Source organism: Monodon monoceros, unplaced genomic scaffold, assembly GCF_005190385.1.
Source record: "Monodon monoceros isolate NGI ecotype Baffin Bay Population unplaced genomic scaffold, NGI_Narwhal_1 Super_Scaffold_14, whole genome shotgun sequence".
NCBI classification, from domain to species: domain Eukaryota; kingdom Metazoa; phylum Chordata; class Mammalia; order Artiodactyla; family Monodontidae; genus Monodon; species Monodon monoceros.
In genome coordinates, this window is record NW_021703770.1 from 35,539,508 (window position 1) to 35,565,223 (window position 25,716).

A 25,716-nucleotide genomic window follows, 5' to 3' on the forward strand; every position below is an offset into this window, starting at 1 on the left:
AGGAAAACCACGCTCACACACGCCTCAAGCAGTAGCGGCTAAATCCTGCAGGGCAAGGGAGGAGAAGGCTGGAGACTTCAGAGAGGACCCACAGTGAGCCAGAATGTTCGAGGTGCTCCCTAAAGCCAGCAGCCCCTGCCTGAGGCTCATGCAGCAGTGCAGGGGTGTTCTGAGAACAAATTATGTCTTGTCCAAAAAATAATTTAAGGTCCTCTGTGAGATGCTGGAAACAAGAGAAGGGAAGCTAAAAGAAATGAGGCTTGTTTAGACTGGAGAAGAGAAAGCAAAAAGGTTAATAACTGACTTCCTAAAAGTAAACTGCTTGTTCTCAATGTTAGCCCACGGAAGCAGGGAGGAAGGGAGACAGGCTGAAGCTGGGGCTAAAGGGCTAGGTCGCCCATCAACATGCTGCCAAGGGGGAGATGGCATCTTCAGGTGAAGTAATGAGCTCCCCGTCATGGGAGGCATCCAGCAAACTTATTGGGGATAATGTGTATGGGATTTATTTTTTAGATGAGAGCTTTTCAAGTTGTTTCTTCTCTAGGCCCCTCTTTAAAAATCACGGAGCCTTTTCAAAGTAGGATCTTGGGAGTAGGGGTCTGCCCCAGAAGAGAGAACATTGCTTGATCTGTAACCTCATAAACTCCCCCAGTCCAACAACACACACACACACACACACACACACACACACACACACACACACAACTGAATTGTATTCCACTTCTGATGTTATTCCACAGCAGGCGGTTTTCTCATGAGGTCTTGGCACCACCTAGTGGCTCCTTAGTCCATTACAACATATACTGGGGATAGATGGTATTGTAGTTTGAACACAAACACCCTCTTTGATTAAGACATTGATTCAACAAAAGTATGTTAAATACAAGATATGGGTGAGGAATTCCCTGATGACGAAGTGGTTAAGAATCCGCCTGCCAATGCAGGGGACACAGGTTCGATCCCTGGTCCGGGAAGATCCCACGTGCCGTGGAGCAACTAAGCCCATGCGCCACAACTACTGAGCCTGCACTCTAGAGCCCGCGAGCCACAACTACTGAGCCCGCGTGCTGAAGCCCACACACCTACAGCCCGTGCTCCACAACAAGAGAAGCCACAGCACACCGCAACAATGACCCAACGCCGCCAAAAATAAATGAATGAATGAATTTTAAAAAAAAGATATGGGTGAGGGACTCTGCTAGAATCTGAGGTGCAAAGGTAACCAAAAAGACATGGTGTCCCCTTCATGAAGCTCACGGCCTAATGGAAAGACAACAAACAAGTAAACAACAAAATAATCATTACACATCGTGCTGTCATCAGGAAATAAATCCATTGTGTGAAAGAAAATAACGTAGGCAGGAGCGGGTCTCCCTGAGAAACATTAGGCCAAGCTCAGCAGGATGGGATGAGAGGGACAGGGGTGCAGAAAGCATGGGGGAGGGGTGACAACATTCCATGAAGGCAAAGCACAGCACATGTCTGGTGGCATCAAGAGCCTGGCTGGTCAAGGAGCCTAAAGATCAGTGTGTTTAGTGCAAAGTGAAGAGGACGAAGCGGGGTGCAATGAGGCTGGGGCAAGGACCTAGGAGTGGTCCACGTTTGTAAACACTTCCTTAAGTGAAAGCACACGGGTGGTTAAGGTGGGTTCTTCCAGAACAGTACCTGGTTGAATTTTAATTTTAAAAAAAGAAGGAAAATGCCATTATGTGAACTTGGCCGTTTGCTCCAATGCAGCAGGACCCCATCCGGGGACGTCAGTGACAGCTGCATGCCCTGCTGAAGACAAGCCTACATCTATCTGCTCCTGCCCTGCATGATAAGCTGATAAGTTTCTGTGTCCTTGGCTAATTGCATTGAACCTCATATTAAAGTCTAGACCACGGGTTCTCAATCCTGGCTGCAAGTCACCTGGAGCTCATAAGAATCCTAAAGTCAGGCCACACCCCTGACTCGTGAAGTCGGCATCCCTGGGGGTGGGCCTGAAGTAGGAGATAGGCCCCTGGACCAGACAGCTGGTGTTTGTCAAGTGGAGCAAAACTGAAGTTTTGTCCTCAGCCAGACGAGAATGACACCCGTTTCCCTTCTTTCATTGATATGGAGGGAATGAACTAGCAGTGGGGAATTTCTTGCAGCAGAAATAGAAATGAATTTTCCTTTTCCTAAGAGCAAGGGAAAAAAAGGGAACAGCGAACAGACCAGGGGAGAAACATAACCTGGCCTGAGTTAATCACTCCTAGTTTTGTTTTGTTTTGTTTTTTAATAAATTTATTTATTTGTGGCTGAATTAGGTCTTTGTTGCTGCACGCAGGCTTTCTCTAGTTGTGGCAAGTGGGGGCTACTCTTCGTTGCGGTGCGCGGGCTTCTCATCGCGGTGGCTTCTCTTGTTACGGAGCACGTGCTCTAGAGCGCAGGCTCAGTAGTTGTGGTGCACAGGCTTAGCTGCTCCGCGGCATGTGGGATCTTCCCGGCAGGGCTCGAACCTGTGTCCCCTGCATTGGCAGGCGGACTGTTAATAATCCGTCGTGTCTGTAACTAGATTTGTACTTCACAAAGCTAACCTCACTCCCTGACACTGTAAATTACACTCTGCACCTATCACCCCTAACTCTGTGTGAGTTACACCCTGTGCCTATCACTCCCTAACCTTACTACACCCTGGTGCTTACATTCCCTATGCCCCCTTCTAATAAATGACCCCCTTCTAACAAATCACCCCCTGTAGGGTCACCACTTCAGAGAAAAGGTTGCCGGCCGATAAACCAGAGACAAACAGACCCAATTACCAGAATACCAGACCCAAGTTACCGGGCTGCCTGATGCCAGCTATGACTGTTTTGAAATAATGCAAAGGAAAAAGAATACAAGGCCTTCACTACTTTGATCCTTATCACATACCCCGGACTGCAAGCCCCACGTATAAAATCTTCTCCGATTCCCCGAGGAGGGAGGCGCATTTCTTGAGGCTCTAGCCTGCTGTGTCTTCCCTTCTGCCTGGCAGAAAAATAAAGCCATCTCTCTCATCCTCCAAAACCTCTGTCTCCCTATTTCTGTTCGGCATCGGTGCACAGAGAAGCCGAGATTTCGGCAACATCACCTGCCACTGGCCGGGAAGAAAGAACTCACCCTGGGCAGGTGGCAGCCAAGACAGCAATGCAACATTGAGTACTAACTTCCGATAAAAGGAGAATGAACATCAGGGTCACGATAATCAAGCTCCATAAGGAACTGACAACACGCACTTAAGCGGTGCATGTCCTGCATGGGTTTTTTATACATTATATATTGCTGATGCTATTTTCCTTAAAAGAAAACTGCCGACATACATCTCAATGCCTAGAAGGATATGCACCAGAAAGGTAACTGTGCCTACAACCTGGATGGTGAAAATCCAGGTGACTTAAGTTTTGTGATTGTTGTTGCTTATCTGCATTTTCTAGGTTTTTATGATGAATGTGGATTATTAACATAAAAACATTACTTATGTAATATTCTTAAAAAGCAGAGCATAATCACACAGACAGAATTCTGTTTCATGCACAATTCAGGCGTGTAGCTGGTCTCCAGGTGCTCAGCTCACAACTTGGCTGTCTCAGGACACTTCCTGACTGAATGAAATCTCTACTGCTCAACCAGAGGGCGGGAGCCACACTGTACTTATTCGGGTGCTCGGCAGACACCTAGTAGGGTCACCATAAACACGTCCATTCATTTCACTGCTATAGAGAATAAGACCATTCCTATCAGTCTTTTTCACAACAGAAATGGACACTTTCCTGTTTATCTATTTATGCAAATTCTGTCACACTGTTTTGCAAGGTATATTTCACGAAACTAGCGTTCTTCGGACAATAGTTATGCAAAAAAAAAACAAAGTGGTGGTCTGTGAAGGACAGATTTCCTTCCTATCGGTATTTGCAGAGCCTCAACTATACAAATATTCATTGTGGATGTGCAATAGGAGGGTACAGTATATGGCCTTCCCCAAATTTATGTAGCCATGAAACACTTTTTTCCCAGGAAACATCTCCAGGGACCAGTGCTCCCAGGAATGTATTTTGGGAAATGCTAGTCTATCCTCTTAGCGCATAGTTCTTTGACCTGCCACCACAAAGCAGAGCAATTGTGCCCTGTCCCCCGTGATGAGGGCAGGGCAGCAGGGCCCACGCGGGGTGCTGTACGGAATGAGACAGTGACACAGCTCGCTCAGACTTCCGTCATCAAGCGAGCTAAGCCACAGAAGTGGCTTAGAGCCTAGAAAACAAATGAGGAATAGCCCATCAAATATTAACAACCAAGCACCAGGTGACATTTTAATTTATTCTGCTTACAGAAACCAAAAAAAAATTATACTATTTTTTTCAGTCTCATCTGCGTTGGACACAAATACTTTCAGAGGCAGAGTGAGAGGGAAAATGACAGACGTTTCACTGGCTACTGTAATACTGCTGTATCTCTCCCCAACCTGTCACTCCCAAAGACAGTCACTGCCAAACGCTATTGCAAAAACACAATGCATTTAAGTCAATAACACCTAACTGTACATTTAAATAAAAAATTAATACTAATCCCACCTAAGCTCTGCTAGAAACGTATGGCAGAAAACGACGGAGTAAGAGTATGAGTGACACATATGAGTATGAGTGCACAGCCGCTAAAAGCTGATCAGCACCTAGCTTCCCTGCAAGTGAAAAAAAGCAGTGATGACGCCACTCTTCCATATGGGGCAGGAGGAGACCCCTCTTTTATACCCTGCTCAAAATGTCAGGTGGACAATGGGACTGCATGAACGTTTAAAAGCAGCTCGACATTTTAGCTATCACCTTGCAGAGGTCATCGCTGCACTGCACGGCCGCACTTCCCAAAGTATGTCCCTAAGAACACTGGTCCTTGAAAAGAGAATTTGGGGCTCAAAAAGATTTATAAGATACTATTAAAAAAAAAAAGATACTATAGACTATTATCCACTTCTTGGAGAATCACAATGTACATTATCACATGGAAGGTTCTAGAAGTCCTTTAAAAAGAAATGCTTAACTGTATTTATTTATTTACTTTTGGCTGCATTGGCAGCAGGGTCTACTCTTCATTGCGGTGCGCAGGCTTCTCATTACGGTGGCTTCTCTTGTTGCGGAGCATGGGCTCTAGGCGAGCAGGCCTCAGCACTTGTGGCATGCGGGCTCAGTAGTTGCGGCTCGCAGGCTCTAGAGCGCAGGCTCAGTAGTTTGTGGCACACAGGCTTAGTTGTTCTGCGGCATGTGGGATCTTCCCAGACCAGGGCTCAAACCCATGTCCCCTGCATTGGCAGGTGGATTCTTAACCACTGTGCCACCAAGGAAGTCCCGCTTAACTGTATTTAACCCAGAATTTCCCACTCTGTCCTTGGACTCTTTTCCTTAGGTAACATACTTCATAGAACATATTTTGAGAAATGCTCCTCTATGGCTTTGAAAAATTCTTTGCAGAAACAAAGCACAGAAAAATTAAGTAACTCCTGGAATCATGCGCTGGTCAACAACACAGAGGACGAGTGGTCATAAAACCACAGACCACCACTCTAGTTCCATCTCAACACTTTTGCCATAAACTGAACCTGCCTGAATAGAGGCAACAATACGTTTTCCACGATTTCCTTCTTTATGGTGTAAAGCGTTGGGCATGCTGATCACAGTACAGAATTTAACGTGGCCCACAGGGGCCCATACTTCATGCACAGAGACCAGATGTTTCTAGTCTTTCCCACTTCTGTAACAATCAAATCATTAAACAACCGTCGTCGCTTATCACATGACTACAAGATTTTTCAAATAGACTTGACAGCCCTTTGTTCTTGATAGGACACAAGAAAACAATAGGGCTTCTAATTATTTTCAGCAAGAATTACACAGACCAAGAAATCAAAATACAAAAGCTTTTGGCTATATATGCCAAAAAATTTTAAAGTATTACAGCAAGGACAGGGAAAGATGGAAATCAAGGACATTACTGGAATGAGGTAAACATTTCATCCATTTGCATAAATACATAATTTTTTAAATTCTCGTTTCCAAGGAATTTAACATGATATATTGAAACGGAAGACAGCAAAAACAACTCTCCAGTTGTGGGACTTGGCAAACACAGTTATTATCTGTGCCAGGATGTAAACCGACCTCACACCTCAATAACGATTCTCGCAAATCGATACTGCAGAGAGGCAGGCGGCCTCAGCAACACGAGACCCCTCTCCACTCCTGGCTGGCTGGACAGCATATCCAGCAAGCCCGTCAAACTAACAAACCCCAGGGCTTCCCCACAGCCGACAGCCATGGAAAAATCTCCCTGTGTGACAAAGCCAAGGAGAACTCTGGAGCAGTGAGAAGTCACAACCGGGAGAGGGCCTGACCACAAGCCCAGGGTCAGAGGCTGTTGTCCAGCTGCAGGGTCCCCCTCTGCCAGGCCCTCAGATGCAGCACAGCCTCGCTTCTGCCTCTTCTCTAGTTTCTTCTTCTCCTTCTGTTTCCGGATCTGGCTCTTGAATGGGTCACTATGCTTGGGCTCCTGGGGCCCACAGTACAGCCGATCCTGGCTGAGCTGGAGGAGGTCCTCCTCAGCTGGAACACAGATCATGGTGTGCGGCTCGGGGCTGCCCTTCCTGAGCAGGGACAGCCTGACCCACACCAGGGCCTTGGGGAAGCGGTCCAGGATGGACAGGCAGGCCTCTCTTCTCAATTCTTGCTGCCCTGTGCCAGGAGCTCGTGCGGCTGCCCGACTGTTCCCAGAACTGGGTCCACACCAGGCTGACAGCTGCCTCAGTAATTTTCTACTCCTGCATGAAGTGGGAGACACACGTTTTGAGGATATTTTGTTCAAGGGGAAAATATGCAGTTAGAAGACTGGACATTGCTGGAGTTCATTTGATTTTTTGATACTCTATGGGGGGAAAGGATCAAAACTTTGATTTTTTAAAAATCAAAAATACACATTTGTGTAATGATACTTTTCTTTTTATGTGTCTACTACTCTGAGACTCAAGGATTAAAGGTTTCAAGTTGAAGGCAGAGAAAAATAAGACAGTGGAGTAGAATCTATGGCTATATTCACAGTGAGAGGATTCGAGTAAAAAGGAACTGATGTTTTGATGAAAAAAGAACCTCTAAGGGACACTTATCTGAAAAGTAAGAAGGAAGGATATGAAATTACTGTACAGAAGAATAAGTATAAAGCAAAGGGGTGGCACTCTTTTAAAATGAGAGCACAGAATAAAGGGTTAATGATAAGCAGAATCAGATAGCCTGCAGCAGCACTGAGAGAAGAACACATTTTACACAGTAACCTCTGTGATATGACAATATCACAATGAATGGGGATCTAGTCGGCCACAAATGCAGGTCATTCAAAAGCAATGGGAAGAAATCTAATTCAACGGTTTAAAGAATGCTTGCAGGGGTTCTTCATTACTTAAGATCACAATCGTGAGGGGACTGCTTTGTGAGCAAAGACTAAATAAAATAGGTCATAAACTGCCCTGGTTTAGGTCTATTGACGCGATATTTTAAATCATTTCGTCAGTTAGCATCATGCCCCAAAGCAAATGTATGTGATTTAGCCTTTTCCCTGGGCCCTCTATGATTCACTGGCTTTCCCTTCCAGAAGGTCCACACATTCACTTGGGCTTTGTGTAAAGGAGCAATGGTAACTTTTACTTCCTGGTCAGTGTCAAAAAAAACAGACAATCCAAAAACGTACCCGAAAGTCGTGTGCACTTACCTCAGAACACAGAGGAGACTGCCGGTGGCACCCTGGCCCACTACCCCCTCAGTCCCCGGCCGGGCTGGACCATCTGTGTCCATCACTCCCTTGGGCTCGCTGGAGTCGTTTAGGGGTGTGCCCTCGTCATCAGACAGCTGACGAGTCCTTCCAGGCATGGGAGCACAAGGCACCACATCTCTCCTCAGGCTACTCTCCTCACCACCTGGAGAGGAAGCTGCAGACGATTCGTCTTGGGCCTGGACTCTTGATTCCCAGTCTCGAGTTAACTGCTCCCAGGGACAGCAGAAAGGTGCCAGCGTGCCAAGCTTAACGTAGTTGGGCCGTTTTGCCGGAGGGCGTCTAATGGAAATCAAAGAGGAGAACCAATTTTGAACAATTTAGGATGGACAATCAAAATAACCATGGCCACCATACTCCATCTCTATTTTAAAAACAAATGGACAGGGCTTGCCTGGTGGCGCAGTGGTTGAGAGTCCGCCTGCCGATGCAGGGGACATGGGTTCGTGCCCCGGTCTGGGAAGATCCCGCATGCCGCGGAGCGGCTGGGCCCATGAGCCATGGCCGCTGAGCCTGCGCGTCCGGAGCCTGTGCTCCACAATGGGAGAGGCCACAACATTGAGAGGCCCGCGTACCGCAAAAAAAAAAACAGAAAAAAACAAATGGACAATCAAAATAACCATGGCCACCGTACTCCATCTCTATTTTAAAAACAAACATACAAAAAAGTTTTCTAAGAAATACGATTTTAAAAAATAATAATAACCAACTCTAGTGGCTGAGCGTTTTTGTTTTCTTTGGTTTTTACTGTAATAGATAACGCACCCACAAAGTCACCCTACGTACATCACTCCGGGGAGTGCCACTCCTAAAGAACTGCAGGTAAAGGGTGCTCCTGGAGCTGTGCAGTGATGCCCCTGAATACTCACAGGGTTTGAAGTTCAAAAGGTGCAGGAGGGGGACTTCCCTGGTGGTCCAGTGGTTAAGAATCTGCCTTCCAATGCAGGGGACGCAGGTTCGATCCCTGGTCAGGAAACTAAGATCCCACATGCCATGGAGCAACTAAGCAACTCTGAGCCCACGCACTCTGGAGCCCTCGTGCCCCAACTAGAAAGCCTACGCACCGCAACTAGAGAGCCTGCATGCCACAACTACTGAGCCTGTGCACCGCAACTAAAGAGCCCGCACACCACAACTAGAGAGCGCACCACAACTAGAGAGAAGCCCACGCGCTGCAACACAAGATCCCACGTGCTGCAACTAAGACCCGATGCAGCCAAAAATTTTTTTTAAAAAGGTACAAAAGGGGTGATGGTGAAGTTCCTCTCTTACCCTTGACCTCTAGTGACCCAGCTGTCCTCCACAGAGACAATATCATCATCTGTATCTTATATATCCTTCTAGAGACATTTTATAAACTTACAAGCAGATATAGACGTATTTCTTTTTCTACTCATTTTACACAAATGGTGGCAAACCGATCCTGTACTCTTTTGCTTAACTTTATTCATTTAACAAAATAGCTTGGAGGTCATTTTATATTAGCACATCAAGACATCCCTCACTCTTTAGCACAAGTCTTATCCCACTGGACGGTTTATACCTTAAGTTATTTAGACAGTCCTCTCCTCGAGGATATTTTGGTTATTTTCAAGCTTTTGCTTCTACAAACGATGCTGCCATGAATGACCTTGAACATGTTGTACAAGTACAAGTATATCCACAGGATAAAGTCCTGGGAGTGGAAGTGCTAAGGCAACGAGTATTATTAGCACTTGCAATTTTGACAGATATTTCCAAACTGCCCTTCACATGGGTGATACCAAATGACTTTTCAGCAACATGTGAGGGAGAACCTTCAAAAAACCACTAACTAGTGGGAACCAGGGCCTGCTCTGGTATGTAATGACCCCAAGAGGTAAGGAGCAGCCTGGCCATGGGCGCTTCCGGGCTGGGGTACTCTGTGGGAGTCCCAGCCTGCACCCTCAGGCTGATGGTCTCCTCGGAGACAGGCCCAGACATTCCTTCCCCCCTCTGTTTCTTACTGTGTGCTATGCCCTAGGACCTCAAATGGAAATGAACCTGTATGCTTAATCAGAGGTTCAGTTTGAGCCTATATTCTGGAGACTGAACCAAATGTGTTCTGGCCTCCTGAGAGGGGCAGCTGGTGAAAAACCCTCTAAGGGTACTTGCCTCACCCAGAAACTTTTAAAAAGAGAGACGGGCAGTTTATAAAAAGAGAGACAAAAAATGGTGAAAACACCTAAGGGTACCCAACCTCACTTGTAAGCAAACAAACAAAAAATGAGAACGGTAAGATGCCATTTTTTCATCTATGTTTTGTCAGTATTAAGATTGGTAAGGACTTCCCTGGTGGCGCAGTGGTTAAGAATCCGCCTGCCAATGCAGGGGACACGGGTTTGAGCCCTGGTCCGGGAAGATCCCACATGCTGCGGAGCAACAGAGCCCATGTGTCACAACTACTGAGCCTGCACTCTTAGAGCCCCCGAGCCACAACTACGGAAGCCCGTGCGCCTAGAGCCTGTGCTCCACAACAAAGAGAAGCCACCACAACTAGAGAAAGCCCGCATGCAGCAACAAAGACCCATCGCAGCCAAAAATAAATAAATAAATAATTTTTTTTAATTAATTAAAAAATAAAAGATTGGTAATAGCCCATGTTATGGAGACGTGAGGGAAAACAGGCACCCTCGGAACTAGAGGTAAAATTCTACACTAATACAAATAGCAGTTTGCCAATGGTACGTCAAATCCTCAAAGCATGCAGCTTTTTTTTCTTTTTAACTAGAAATCTTATTTATGAGATTGAGCCTAAGGTCCTTCTTTGCCTTCTTTCCGCTACAGCTCCTCTCAAGTGATAGCTCTTTCTTTTTCACACCCCACAGGCCTAGGGGTGGGCACATTCCTCCTGATGCCCCCAGACCGCTTTTCTTCTCCTTCCCGCTCCCCTGAAGCACAAGCCATCAGATAAACCACTGGCTCTCCCTGCTCAGCCAGGGCCTCGGTCAACTCCCCAGGCACCCCATTCCCCGCCACTCTGCCTTCCCCTCCATCCCGACCATTCTCAATGGCTTCAGCAGCTACATATATCATCCTTCTAGTACTCTGGCCCACCAGAAACTTCTCACACCTTTTACTTCCCCCCATCTCAACCACCCACTCTCCTGGTCACACCTTACCTTTTGGTCACTGCCAACACTTGCTCCACCTTAAAATCTCAATTTCAAGTATCCTTCACTCAGAATGACGCCTCCTATTTTGCCTGCCCATTTACCTCTCCACGGCAACAGTTCCTCAACCACTGGAACTTACTACGGTAAGTCCCCTACGTACGAATGAGTTCCGTTCCAAGAGCGAATTCGTAAGTCCAATTTGTTCGTAAGTCCAACAAAGTTAGCCTAGGTACCCAACTAACACAATCGGCTATATAGTGTTATAATAGGTTTATAATATCAATACTTTTCACACAAATAATACATAGAAAACAAACACAAAAAATAAAGAGAACATTTTTAATCTTATAGTACAGTACCTTGAGAAGTACAGTACAACAGCTGGCATACGGGGCTGGCATCGAGTGAACAGGCAAGAAGAGTTACTGACTGGAGGAGGGAGAGGAGGTGGGAGATGGCAGAGCTGAAGGATCCTCAGCAATGGGAGACGGAGGGCAGGCTGCAGTGTCACTCATGCCTGCCTGACGCTGATGGAACACACGTTCACATCGTTGAAAGTTCGCAACTTGAAGGTTCGTATGTAGGAGACTTACTGTATTCGTTTACCACTTCATCACTGCTCACTACCGTCCTCACATCTCTCTCCTTGGAAGCCTAGATGCCACAGTTCCTAAGAGAGTCACTCCCTTTACACATACCCCCAAGTCCCTCCTCCGGCAAAGCCCCTGCTGGTTACGTTCAACCCTCCACTACCCCACGCCAGCACCTGATTGGCAGAACATGGCTGGGGAAGAACATGCAGTAGTCCCGAAGGGTCTCACTGTCAACACAACTTAAGTGGACTCCTACATTTCTTACAAATCTGATACGTTTCTCCAGTCGATTCTATCTTCCACTCTCCCAGAACACTGTTTATATCAATTCCTCTCTCCTCAAATCTCCAACAGCCTCTCTCCCCCTTATTCCTAGATGATAACCTTGCCTATTTTTCAGAGAAGACGGTCACAATCAGACTACTACTACCCAACCTCTGCGCAGAGTCTAGCCTACCTAAATCCGTATTCGCATTTCCAGAGTCAGCCTTCCAGCCTACTAAAAATAAGACAGCTAAGCCTGATCCTAAGGAATGCCACTCCTCCCCTTATGCCCTGGATGCTACCCCGTCTTCCTCACTCAAGGGCTTTGCTCTGGCCATTTTAGCCTCCCTCCCCTTGCCTGGATCCCTCCCACTAGTGTAGAAACACGTACTTCCATCAAGAATAAGCTCCACAAGGGCAGAGCAGACTTTGCCCGTCCTGTCCCCTGCTGCAGCCTCAGTGCCTAGAAAGGTTTTTGACACACGGCAAGTTCCAAGTAAACATGTGCTAAATGAATAGATCAAATACGCAGAGATACAAGTGGAAAGCTGTTCACAGAAGCACAGAGCAAAAACTCAGAAAGAACCTAAAGGGCCACTGATAAATCACAGAACAGCCATGCTGCATTGGCAGACTACAACTCACTGGGCAAACCTGGCCCACTGCCTGTTTTTGTATGACCCGCGAGCTAAGAATGGTTTTTACATTTTTCAATGGTTGAAAAAAACACAAGAGGGAATTCCCTGAAGGTCCAGTGGTTAGGACTCCGCGCTTCCACTGCAGGGGGCCCGGGTTTCATTCCTGGTTGGGGAACTAAGATCTCACAAGCCGCGCGGTGCAGCCAAAAAAAAGAAAAAAGGAAAGAAAAAAACACAAGAGAATAATATCGTGTGGCACATGAAAATGCTATGAAATTCAAATAGGATCGTCCATAGCGTGAGCCTGGAACACAGCCGTGCTCACTCATTTATGCATCCTCTGAGGCTGCTTTCGTGCCACATGGCAGAGTTGAGCAGCTGCCATGGAGACCAAAGGGCCCACAAAGCCAGAAATAGTTATCATCTGGCCCTTTACAGAAAAAGTTTGCCAACTCTTGGTTTAGAGTCATATTTATTGATATGGGAAAACTTTCCATAATACACAGCTAAATGAAAAAAGCAGGTTTCAAAATAGTATATGTAATACAATGCCTTAAAAAAAATTTGTGTCTATGAAAAATTTACATACATAAAAAAATCGAAAGGGTGAGAAATAAGTATTACTGTCAATTATTATTTAACAAGCATGGAGAAGCCCCTGCACACCATGGGAGGCGTAAGATGTACAACACACAATGGCTGCCCTCAAAGGGCTTGTAAACCAGCAATCCAGGAACGTATCCCCGTTCACTCACTCACTCATTCATCCATCATTCAAACAACAGCTGGAAAGCCAAGCCAACTGTGGCCAAGCCTGTCTCTAGAGTTGCAGCAGCGCACAGGAGAGCACAACTGCGGAGCTCACAGTCAAGGAAATACAACATTCAATGAGTCACCCATTCATCAGTCAACAAAAAAACAGGTATTAAGGCCCACTGCGCCCTAGGCACCGGCTAGATACTGCAGATGCCACAACAAACAAGAGAGCTTTTGTGCTTCCCGAAGTCTACAGTTCAGTAGGAAATACAGGTGCCCTATGTTTCCTTTCCAGAGTATAAAGGAAATAAAGCCCCTCACTGGCCACTCCTCCAACGGAAAAGAAAAAAGTCTAGATGGATAGATACCAAAATGTAAAAACAGTGCTATCTCTCTGGATAAAAGGAATACACCAGTTTATAAAGTATTTTTGTATGTTTCCATACTTTCATTAAAATTCATAAGTATGTACTCCATCTATAACCATTACGAAAGACACAATTTCCATTTTGAGGAGGCAGGGCTCAGTAGCGGGAATCAATTAACAAGCGCCCGGGACTCAGGTCCGCAGCTTAGGTGTCCACCATCATCAGTGAAGCAAATAACCCAGAGAAAGGTTTGTAACCTGCATGGGCTATAAAATCTAGATGTAGGGCAATCTCCTGACCTAAGTAGCATCTTCTGAATTATGCCTTGGGAATGTTGACAAGTCTAAGAACTCCACATTATATAGTAAGAGTCCCTGAAGCCAGGACAAACATGATTGTTCAATGTGTCTTCCCCTTAAGACATCAAACTAGGGACTTCCCTGGTGATGCAGTGGTTAAGAACCCGCCTGCCGGACTCCCCTGGTGGCACAGTGGTTAAGAATCCGCCTGCCAATGCAGGGGACACGGGTTCGAGCCGTGGTCCAGGAAGATCCCACATGCTGCGGAGCAACTAAGCCCGTGCGCCACAACTACTGAGCCTGCTCTCTAGAGCCCGTGAGCCACAACTACTGAAGCCCGCGTGCCACAACTACTGAAGCCCGCGTGCCTAGAGCCCACGCTCTGCAACAAGAGAAGCCACCACGATAAGAAGACCGTGCACCTCAACGAAGAGTAGCCCCTGCTCGCCGCAACTAGACAAAGCCCACACTCAGCAATGAAGACCCTACACAGCAAAAAATAAATAAATTTATTTAAAAAAAAAAAGACATCAAACTAGAGAATCCAGTTTCTTACCTTTTGTACTTTTCAAGAAGATTCTTAGCTTGCTCTTCAGCAAAGAGAATCCCAGCAGGGCAGTCTGGGAAATCACCTGGGACATTAGGTGACCTTTTATACTGAGAATGCACTACAGTCTCTTTTAATCCTCCAACTCTTGCACCTCGATAGATCTGAAAGAAATGCCAGAAAGATCCTGTCACTATACCAACTTAAAGTGAAACTGCTAAATTCTTTGTATGGAGAAAAATGGGAAACCTAAATACCCATCAAAAATAGAATGGATAAATACACTGGGGAACTACCCCATGATGGGTTACCATACAATAGTAAAAATGAATGAAATAGAGCTTCACCAATCAACATGGAAAAATCTCAATGTTGAGTGAATATTGCAAGTTGCAAAAGCATTTATACAAGGAATAAAGTTTAAAAACATGTCAAATATAGCTATTTTATTTTAGGATATACACACACACTTAATAAAGCTATAAAAACATGCATGATAGTGACAAACACCAAAAATAGGACTAGTGATTCCTTTAGAAGGAGAGAGGGAAATGGGATTGGAGAGGGATACACAGAGCGCTTCCAATGAACCTATAATGTCTTATTTCTTAAGCTGGATGGTGGGTGAAAGGTACACAGGTATACCTTCTGTGTGCTTAAAACAGTTCATAATTTTAAAGTTAGATTTAAAAATATTCCCACTCCTAAATGATTAACTGAATGTCCTTTGCACTATGCATAATCACTAAAATTAATTATCTGCCTGAATCTAATGGTCTTACATGTCATGTCCTTTATGCTTTCTAGCTCAAAGTAATTATTTAACCAGGAAAAAAAAAACACACATTAGATTTTCAATAAAATTTTTAGCTGCAGTTAATAAAAGAGGAATAAATGGAACAGCACGTAAAAAAAAAAAAACTGTATTCTACACATCTATAAAAACGAAGTCTTTTGGCTTTTAAACTGTAACAAATTTCAAGTAAAGAAACCTCAACATTTTGTTGCCACTATTATTCAAAAATCAGGCCACTTTTAAAACCTCAAAAATTCAAAAAATGTCAGCACAACTCTTAGTAATGAAAACCGGGCTCCAGGGACTCTATGAAGTATCTTATATCCAGGATTATAGCTCAAAGGGCAGAAAACTAGCACTCAATTTCTAGGTCGTGCGTAAAGTCAGGAACATTTTCAGTGCTTGGCATTCACTGGGAATGTATTTTAAATGTTGTAACTGTTGGTCAGAATCGAAGAGTAACTTACAAATGGAATCCAGAAAGCCATGCCCCAGCCCTTTGGGAGGAGGACATCCCAGCCACTTCCCCAGCCTCGCTGGTCATCACCAGTCACTTTTCCTGGCTGTTGAATCAAAAGTATAGGAACCTTGGATTCATGGGGACCTAAAAAAAGCTGTGACCCGGGCACCAGCAATTCACTCCTCTTCCGGTTTAAATCCTGAAGTGGAAGAAAATAATTCAAGACAAACAACCCTAGTCTTCCGGGAGATCCTACTGGGTCTCCCTATAAGCAGCTTTAGAAAGTTCAATGCTCTTTTAAAAAGCAAGAAAAAGGTGTTCTCAATAAATAAATGTGAGCCATTTTAAGTACAAGGTATTTCTCCCAGGATGATTTTCCTCTATACAAGTGCTTTGGTAGAAAATGCCAAATTGTCTTAAATTAGAATATACTAAGTGATTCAAAGTAATAAAATAATATACATTCATTCTGCTAATTCCTTATCTATCAGGATTAATCTTACATTGTGATACTCTGTCCCTACATTTATTTTGGTTAAGATTGGTGGTCATGAAGTAAAAGGGCTATAAACAAGAACTTCTCAAGGAGGGGCACGTGGGAAAATACTCCAGCTTTTAAGAAAATTTCTCAGCAGGTCTTAAAAGAGAAGATGCTATAAATGATCTATTAAGTGGACTGCAGGGAGTGGATAACAACGTCCTTGCAGTCTTGCCAGGTGGAGGCAGGCCTGACGCTCAACTGAGAAGACTACACAGGAGGCCACCTCCATGCTACAAAGTCTAACTCATGAATGCCCTTCATGCATGACCAAGTCCCGAGTCTCCTTTTTTTACCTTTGGTCAAGTTTCCACTACCTTCTACATATTGGTAATTCCAAAATATCTATCTCTTTAGGCCCAACTTTTCCTCCTGGGATAGAAACCTGTCTCCTGGACATCTGCTCCTGGGACGTCCTGAGGCCCCTCAGTTTATCTGAGACTAAACTCATCTTCCCCGCTGCGTCACTCTCTTCCTGTGTGCCCCGGCTGGCTGGATGACATACAATTCTCACAGTTCATTAGCTCATTCACTCATTCTTTCAAATGTTTAGTCTTCATTCATTTACTTGTTCATTCAAATATTTCCTAAGCACCTGTTATATGCCAGGCACTTAGCTAGAACTTGGGAAGACAGCAGTGACAAGTCAGACCTGGCTCTGCCTCTCTTTTAGCTGAGCTCCTAAAACCAAGCTAGACCATTAGGACCTAAACCACAGGCCTCCTCCTTTCTCACTTCCCATCTTCCAATCAACCACTGAGTCTAGGCAGTTTTACCTTCCAGGTATATGTATTAAACCCTAGCCCCTCCACTCCAGCCATACTGCCACACTTCAGGCCCCCATCATGCCATCTGGACTACTTCAAGGGTCTCTTCTAAGCCATCCAACCACAAGCCCTCTCTCCAGCTCTTCCGCCCCCTTATCCCCGTCCCTAGTCTCCATAGCACTGCCAGACTGAAATCTGATCATGTCATGGCCCAACTTAAAATCTTCAATGGCCCCTGCATCTTCAGTCCAAATCCAAAAATGCCTCAAGGTCTTTTATGCTATAGCCCCTTTTTATCTCCTCAGTTCCATCTCCTACCCTACCCTTAACTCCAAGATACTGGTCTGCTTGGAGATTCCTGAACATGCCATCCTGTTTTTGGCCTGGGCCCTTGCCCTCGTTCTCAACTCCAACAATCCTTTCTCCACTGTAGCCTTGGCTCCTGGCCCCTGGCCGCCAAGAAGCCTAGGTATTTCTCACCACACACCTAAGAGTTAGCTCAAATACCAGCTCCTCCACCCAGGAAGCTTTCCCCAGTTTCCCTAGTCCGGGCTCAGTACCCCTTCTTCGGGCTTCCTTTGTACTCTGTACTTCTTCAACCTAATCCTAGTCATCTACCCCATTATCTAATACAATACCTGGTGTTGACAGGAGCTCAATCATTGTGAAATTAATGACAGAGAACATTTAAGGGGAAAAATAATAAAAGAAAAAAAATTAAACCATAAGATTATCATTTCAAGAAAAAGTCTTTGTATTAACCTTTTCTAGAGATTATTCTTCTCTAAGAATGGAAAATAGCATTGTATATATCATAAGGGATACAAAAATTGAAAATAAAAGGAAGTCTATGGGATTCTATAAAATATGAAATAACGTTCATGGTCTCTAGAGTGATGAATTTCAGCCTGTTTTCACAACTTTACCATTAGTTACCTGATCCGGGATTTTATTCTCTGTGACACTCTTACAGATATCTTGGTTCCAAAGAAAGCTATGCGAACACTCCACAGGCACACCCTCCAGAAGCAGCTGTCTAACTTTCTCATTATCTAAGAGGGAAAAGAAATAGCCTTAAACCACATTCCTTAGATCAGTGAGGTCAAATTCTAAACAAAGCCAGGTGACCTTTTCTTACAAGAAACTATTCTATAGGCTCCTCTAGAAGCCTAACTTCTCTAGAGGAATTTAGTTACTTGAGTAGAAATTGTTATGCTTACAGTTGGTTTCATAATCTGTGAAACAGCAAAGGCTCCTAAATTTATTTCTTTGACATTTATTTTTAGTCTGTAAGATGCAAATATTACATTAAATTGCCTCTAAATATCTACCTGATTCCACATTTAAGATAATCACGTTCTAGGCATCACTGCAGAGGCGAACCATTTCTTGATTATATGCTCTTGACGGCACAAATCATATTTTAACTATTGGCTTCAGGGCTCTTTATGTCATCCCTGACCCAATGGTCTTGAGCCAACAGATACCATCCTTTTCTTCTGTCCTATTACTTCAAGTCTCTGATAACCCTTTTTTATTGAATTGAATGTATTCCTTTCTGTAAAACGTATTTTTCTCAGTCCTTTAAAACGAATATATTTGTTGTGAAATATGTTGTTTCATCCCTTTAAACGAGCTACACCATGCCAAAAAGTACTCTAGTGGGAAAGGAGGAGGAATTTTTTCAGTTATAAACATATATATTGATAGAAGAGACTTCCTACATGCAATTTACTTAAACACTAGGGGAAAAAAAATCTTTCAAATCTTACTTTGCTGGACTGAAGAATTAAAAGTAAAAAGTCAGACAATTCATGAGTTTAGGCTAAGGTCCTAAAATGCCAACATAGAAAGGTCACTCAACCTGCATGGGTCTGATGGCTGAAAAAAGTAAGCTGGAAGTGACTTGGCCATAATGTGACAGATATCAGGGATAAACAAGTTAGAAAAAACTAAACTGGTGAAAAGATCTGAGATGAAAGCAGCAATTGCTTCTAGTGCAGCTGGAGAGAATAACCAGCAGCATCTCAAGGGACAAGGCGTGTGCTGTAAAAATTCACACGGCCTGTCTAGGAGCAAAAAAGCCCCATCAAACAGCTGTCTGCCGAGAAGGCTTTCTTGTGGAGTGCTGCCATAGATCTGAGTGACAGAGCTGGGATTTTATTCAGATTTGGCTGCAGACAAAAGAGATGGCTAAAGTTAGGGTGTGAAGGCATAGGAAAGCACAATTTCATCTTCAAATATTCTAAAAAATAATAAGTAAAAAGATGAAACAAAGTAGATGGTACATCCAGACAATGGAATATTATTCAGCACTAAAAAGAAATGAGCTATCAAACAACCTAATCCAAAAATGGGCAGAAGACCTAAACAGACATTTCTCCAAAGAAGATATACAGATTGCCAACAAACACATGAAAGAATGCTCAACATCATTAATCATTAGAGAAATACAAATCAAAACTACAATGAGATATCATCTCACACCGGTCAGAATGGCCATCATCAAAAAATCTAGAAACAATAAATGCTGGAGAGGGTGTGGAGAAAAGGGAACACTCTTGCACTGTTGGTGGGAATGTGAATTGGTACAGCCACTATGGAGAACAGTATGGGGGTTCCTTAAAAAACTACAAATAGAACTACCATATGACCCAGCAATCCCAGTACTGGGCATATACCCTGAGAAAACCGTAATTCAAAAAGAGTCATGTACCAAAATGTTCATTGCAGCTCTATTTACAATAGCCAGGACATGGAAACAACCTAAGGGTCCATCATCGGATGAATGGATAAAGAAGATGTGGCACATATATACAATAGAATATTACTCAGCCATAAAAAGAAACAAAATTGAGTTATTTGTAGTGAGGTGGATGGACCTAGAGTCTGTCATACAGAGTGAAGTAAGTCAGAAAGAGAAAGACAAATACCGTATACTAACACATATATACGGAATCTAAGAAAAAAAAAAGTGTCATGAAGAACCTAGGGGTAAGACGGGAATAAAGACACAGACCTACTAGAGAATGGACTTGAGGATATGGGGAGGGGGAAGGGTAAGCTGGGACAAAGTGAGAGAGTGGCATGGACATATATACACTACCAAACGCAAAATAGATAGCTAGTGGGAAGCAGCCGCGTAGCACAGGAAGATCAGCTCGGTGCTTTGTGACCACCTAGAGGGGTGGGATAGGGAGGGTGGGAGGGAGGGAGACACAAGAGGGAAGAGATATGGAGATATATGTATATGTATAACTGAGTCACTTTGTTATAAAGCAGAAACTAACACACCATTGTAAAGCAATTATACTCCAATAAAGATGTAAATAAAAAAATAAATGAGCTATCAAGCCATGAAAAGACAAGAAAGAACCTTAAAAGCATATTACTATATGAAAGAAACCAATCTGAAAAGGCTACATACTGTATGATTCCAACTATGTGACATTCTGGAAAAGGCAAAACCAGAGAGACTGTTGGAAGGATCAGGGGTTGGAAGCAGTGAGAAAGGGATGAAAAGAGAGAGCACAGCTGACTTAGGATGGTGAAACTATTCTGTGTGATACTATAATGACAAAGCAGAGTATGTCTGAAGGCAAAAGAGGCCTTTTAAGTCAACAGTCTTCACTACTGAGAAAAAAATATTATCAGTTGAGTCAGCACACCCCTCAGTGTGCCCAGAATCACTGTCAATTCCGTGCGTAATTCTAAGTCCTTCCCCCAAGGCTCACATAAAGCACATTCTCTTTCATCTCGGACCAAAGCTAATTGACTACATAACTCCAGAATTGTGACTTAAAGGTTGACTAGCTTATCTTCTCCTTTCTTAAACGTATTTGAAGATTACCAGATTTTAAAATTTTCTTAAGTGTTTCTTAGAGAAGCAAGGGAAATGAATAAAAGGTTTAATCATTTGGGATTCAAATGAACCAAAGTTACAGCCTTCAAATTCACTCTATTTTAAATTAAATTTGCAGAACAGTTAAAAAGGCCCAGCTGAAGCTATCAGATATTTTTTCTCCCAAGAGCAGAAACTGAGAAGTCATGGCAATAATGACTAATAACTGGGAACTTGAGAAAGTCAACTGTTTGGGGTACACGGTAATAGAGAGGGTATAAAGAGAAAGACTAAAAGGAGCCTATGAGCACAATGTAAGGTCAGTATTTTCTAAAGCAAATTCATCTCTGGAAGACAAAGACTAGTTAAAATAATCTAACAAAGCAAACCAGATGTTAAGGAGAGCAAATACTAAAAGAACAGATAGTAGAGCAGAACTTGTATTTTTAAATTTCACCCAGAAAGCCAGCTCTTTACACAGTGAAATGCTGTGTTAATGAAGTTGAAAAGATTCACAAAAACATATTGTTAATATTTATCAAACTCAAGAAATGAATGATAGGACTTCCCTGGTGGCGCAGTGGTTAAGAATCCACCTGCCAATGCAGGGGCCACGGGTTTGATACCTGGTCCGGGAAGATCCCACATGCCGCGGAGCAACTAAGCCCGTGCGCCACAACTACAGAGCCTGTGCTCTAGAGCCCACGAGCCACGACTACTGAGCCCACATGCCACAACTACTGAAGCCCGGGCGCCTAGAGCCCGTACTCCACAACAAGAGAAGCCACTGCAATGAGAAGCCCGTACACCGCAACAAAGAGTAGCCCCCCGCTCGCCACAACTAGAGAAAGCCCGCGTGTAGCAACAAAGACCCAACGCAGCCATAAATAAATAAATGAAAATAAATTTATTTAAAAAAGAAAAAGAAAGAAATGATCAGGTAAACTTTTTCAAAGCACCTGAGGATACGCATCATCACCTCAGGGTCTTCACTGAAAGAGAAAACCATTTCCATCTCTGTACTCTATTCTACTCTCAATATTTCTGATGCTCAAGTGTGTGGGTGTTTTTCCCACAGCAAACAATTCTCTGACACCAGCTGAGTGTCCTACAATTTAACTCAATCCTGACGCTACCTACCTAGAGATAGCATCAGATCCCACAGGTTAAGGGCTCAGTCCCACAGACGGCTCCCACTTCAGACGCCAATTTTAAGTCCTGACCAACTGGCTATAAATTGGCCAAGTCCAATAGTTTGCTAGAATGGCTCCCAGAACTCAGGAAAACAGTTTACTTACTACATTACTGGGTGGTTTTTTAATAAAAGGATACAGCTCTGAAACAGCCAGACGTAAGAGGTGCACAGGGCAAGGTAAAGGGGAAGGGGTGTGGAGCTTCCACGCCCTCTCTGGGCACCCCACCACCCAGCACCTCCAAGGGTTCAGCAAACAGGGAGCTCTCCAAACTCCACTCTAGGATTTTTATGGAGGTTTCATCAGGTAGGTATGATTGATTGGCCATTAGCGATTAAGCTTAATCTCCAGCCCCTCTCCCTTCTCAGGGAGAGAAGGAGTGGCGCCTGAAAGTTCCAACATTTTGGTTGGTTCCCCTGGCAGCCAGCCCCCAACCTTAGGGGCTTTACCAAAAGACACCTCATTAACATAAACTCAGGTGTGGTTGAAAGGGGCTTGCTAGGAATAAGAAAAGGCTCTCCTTTTAGCCGTTAAGGCTCTTGTCACTTAGGAAATTACAAGAGTTTTAGAAGCAAGGTGCCAGGAACCATGGACAAACAACAAAACATGTATTTCTTATTACTTCACAGTATCACATTGCTGTACCTTCTCTTTTCCAAGCCCTCTATAATTCCCAGCACACACAAGAAGATAAATTGTTTACGTTATGCAAGTCAGGCAAACCCTTCCTATGGTTTAAGTAGCACCAGAATTGATCTGTTTTGTCCAAGTCAAAACAAAGAATGACTTCAGATATGGAAAGACAGACCGGAAGTTATGTCAGACAATTAAGACCATCATGACCTTAAGATTCTTCTAAGGATTCACCTTTTATTAATTGATCCAGCTCATCGAGGTATATTTCTAAAATTACTTTTGAATTGTCATCCCAGATGGTATGTTACATTTGTTAATAATATTTGTGTAATACTAACTCCTTAAAAAGTTTACTTTTTTATATAGCTCACATGCCGATACTTCTTCAAAGAAATTACTTAAAACAGGTTTTAATAAAATACAACAATAAGATTGGTGGCCACGATGGTGAAGTAAGACCCTGAACATACCTCCTCACATGGGCACACCAAAATTACAACTGTTTACAGAGCAACTGTCTATGAGAACGTCTTGAAGACTAGCAGAACAGGCTCTCCACGACTAAAGATAATAAAGAAGGAACCAGATAGGAGAGGTGGAGACATGGTAGAGTCAAGATACACACCCCTGGGTAGGCAACCCACAAACAGGAGGAGAATCATAATTGCAGAGTTTCCCCGAGGGAGCAGGGGGACCAAGCTCCTCATCAGGTACCCCAGCCTGGGGGTGCTGCATAGAGAGGATGAGCCTGTAGAACGTCTGGCTCTGAAGGCCAGCTGGGCTTGAGAACAGGAGAGCTGGAGGGCTACAGGAAACACAGACTCCACTCTTAAAGGGTACACGTAAAATCTACATGTTCCAAGTCCCAGCACAGAGGCAGTAATTTGAAAAGAGCCACTTGCTGATCTTCGAGAGTTTCCCAGAGAGGCAGAAGGCAATTGGGAGTCCTCCTGGGGACACAGATCTGGCGAGGATGTGGAGAAAAAGGAACCCTCACACACTGCTGGTGGGAATGTAAATTGGTACAGCCACTACGGAAAACAGAATAGAGGTTCCTCAAAAAACTAAAAATAGAACTACCATACAATCCAGCAATTCCATTTCTGGGTATATTTCCAAAGAAAATGAAAACACTAATTCGAAAAGATACATGCACCCCTATGTTCACTGCAACATTATTTATAACAGCCGAGGTATGAAAGTGTCCATCAACAGATGAATGGATAAAGAATATGTGGTATATATACAATGGAATACTACATTAAAAGAATGACACTTCGTCATTTCCAACAACATGGATGGATTTGGAGGATATTACACTAAGTGAAATAACTCAGAGAAAGACAAATAGCACATGATATCACTAATATGAGGAATCTAATGAACAAACATAACAAAACAGAAACAGAGTCCTAGATACAGAGAACAAACTGGAGGTTGTGAGAGGGGAGACGTGTGCGGGGGGATGGGTGAAATAGATGAGGGAGATTAAGAGATACAAACTTCCAGTTATAAAATAAGTAAGTCATGGGGATGTAATGTACAGAATGGGGAATATGGTCAGTGATATTGAAATAACTCTGTATGATGACACATGGTAGCTAGACTTATCTTGGTGATCATTTGGTAATGTATAAAAATATTGAACCACTATGTTATACACTTGAAACTAATGCAATATTGTAAATCAATTATACTTTGATTATTAAAAAACACAACGACATAACATGGTAAGCTTTAATAGTAGAAATTAAGTCATGTTTTTCAAGATAGACTTTAATTTTCCTTGAACTGATTTATATTAAGACAAAAGCCTTAGGAAGAATTTAATACTGCCTTATTCCAAAAAAGCGTTTGAGGCAGCAAGAGAAGCTAAGTAGAGTTTCACTACAGTTTTGAGATGATTACGACAGTAAACATTTATTGGTGTAGTAGACGCTGTTAACTTTTATGGTTGTTCCAGACCATATTGCTATTAAAAAAGAAAGAGGCAACAATGAATTGATTAAAGTGTTAGGCTCCGTAATTCACTAACTTACCTATATATCTTAAACTCCTCCCTCATCCAATCCACCTTTCATGTAAAGTTCCGGCAGAGTACTTTATTGTCCCCTTAATAAGCTATCTAACTACATGTGAAGGTAAAAAAAAAAATTCTGAAGTTGTTTCTACACACACCTGTATCCTTTCTCCAAAAGTTCATAAGCTGATTTTAATTATTCTTCCAATTAACCGTGTTTAAATGACAGTAAATACGAGACATGATCACAACTGCTGCAAATCGCAATTTTAGACTAAAATTTTAGCCAGCCCCTACCCATCCCCCACCGTGTCACCCCAAAGAACTCCTGCAGGCCACTCTACTGAGTCTAAACCAAGACATCTTACCCTTCAGCACCTGGGATGGCCTTGCCAGGATTCGAACCTGGATCATCTGTATGGTCAGACAGAGGCTTCCAAAGAGCACAAGACCAGCTGCCGGTGCAGATCCCTTCCTCACAATTAAAATTCTGAAAAGCCAGGCATTTTCAGAGAACCAAGTTTGCAGAGACAGGTTTTACTTAGATACTAAAAATAGAGAACTCAGGGAAAAAAATGAACATAATGATCAGGCTACATGTTTACAGCTAAAAGATACTTCCTCATACACATCTCCTTTGATCATAATCACCTTGAAAGGTAGGCAGGTAAAGACTGCCCTAATTCTTCTACAGATAAAGTTACTGCAAAAGTGTCACAGACAGAACTCTTCTAATGGGACTGACTGCTCTAAATAGTAAGGAAAACCAGGTTGTCTCAAGAACTTTACCTTGGCATTTTTCTGGATTGGGCAAAACTTTGGACCTCTTTTGAGGCAAATTTATTCGTGGATCACCAACTGTCAGTCCCAGAATAGTACCTGCTGGAATTTCTGCTGGTGACGTTATTCCTTTAGCAAAAAACAAAACAAAACCAAAAGCAAACAGAAAGTTATTCACAAATACATATATATTTGCTTTTATTTTCAAATTTTTCTAATGAAACTTTCACCTTGGGCTAATTATGTAAAGACACGTATTCCCCTTTTTTTCCCCAAA

General features: G+C 43.4%; 1 protein-coding gene across 2 annotated transcripts in view; it reads right to left on the reverse strand.

The window, feature by feature from the left end:
* Positions 1–5,338: 5,338 nt before the first annotated feature.
* The window catches only part of POP1 (POP1 homolog, ribonuclease P/MRP subunit), a 37,909-nt gene continuing 17,531 nt past the window's right edge, over positions 5,339–25,716 (reverse strand). The window contains exons 12-17 of one of the 2 annotated variants that reach the window (XM_029223240.1): positions 25,449–25,568; positions 17,906–18,021; positions 15,672–15,863; positions 14,418–14,572; positions 7,750–8,091; positions 5,339–6,808 (exon numbers count right to left, since the gene is read on the reverse strand). In XM_029223240.1, coding sequence (XP_029079073.1) covers positions 6,154–6,808; positions 7,750–8,091; positions 14,418–14,572; positions 15,672–15,863; positions 17,906–18,021; positions 25,449–25,568 — 1,580 coding nt within the window. In that variant the 3' untranslated portion in view covers positions 5,339–6,153. The remainder of the gene's footprint in view (positions 6,809–7,749; positions 8,092–14,417; positions 14,573–15,671; positions 15,864–17,905; positions 18,022–25,448; positions 25,569–25,716) is intronic. The other variant, XM_029223242.1, reaches the window with a different exon arrangement.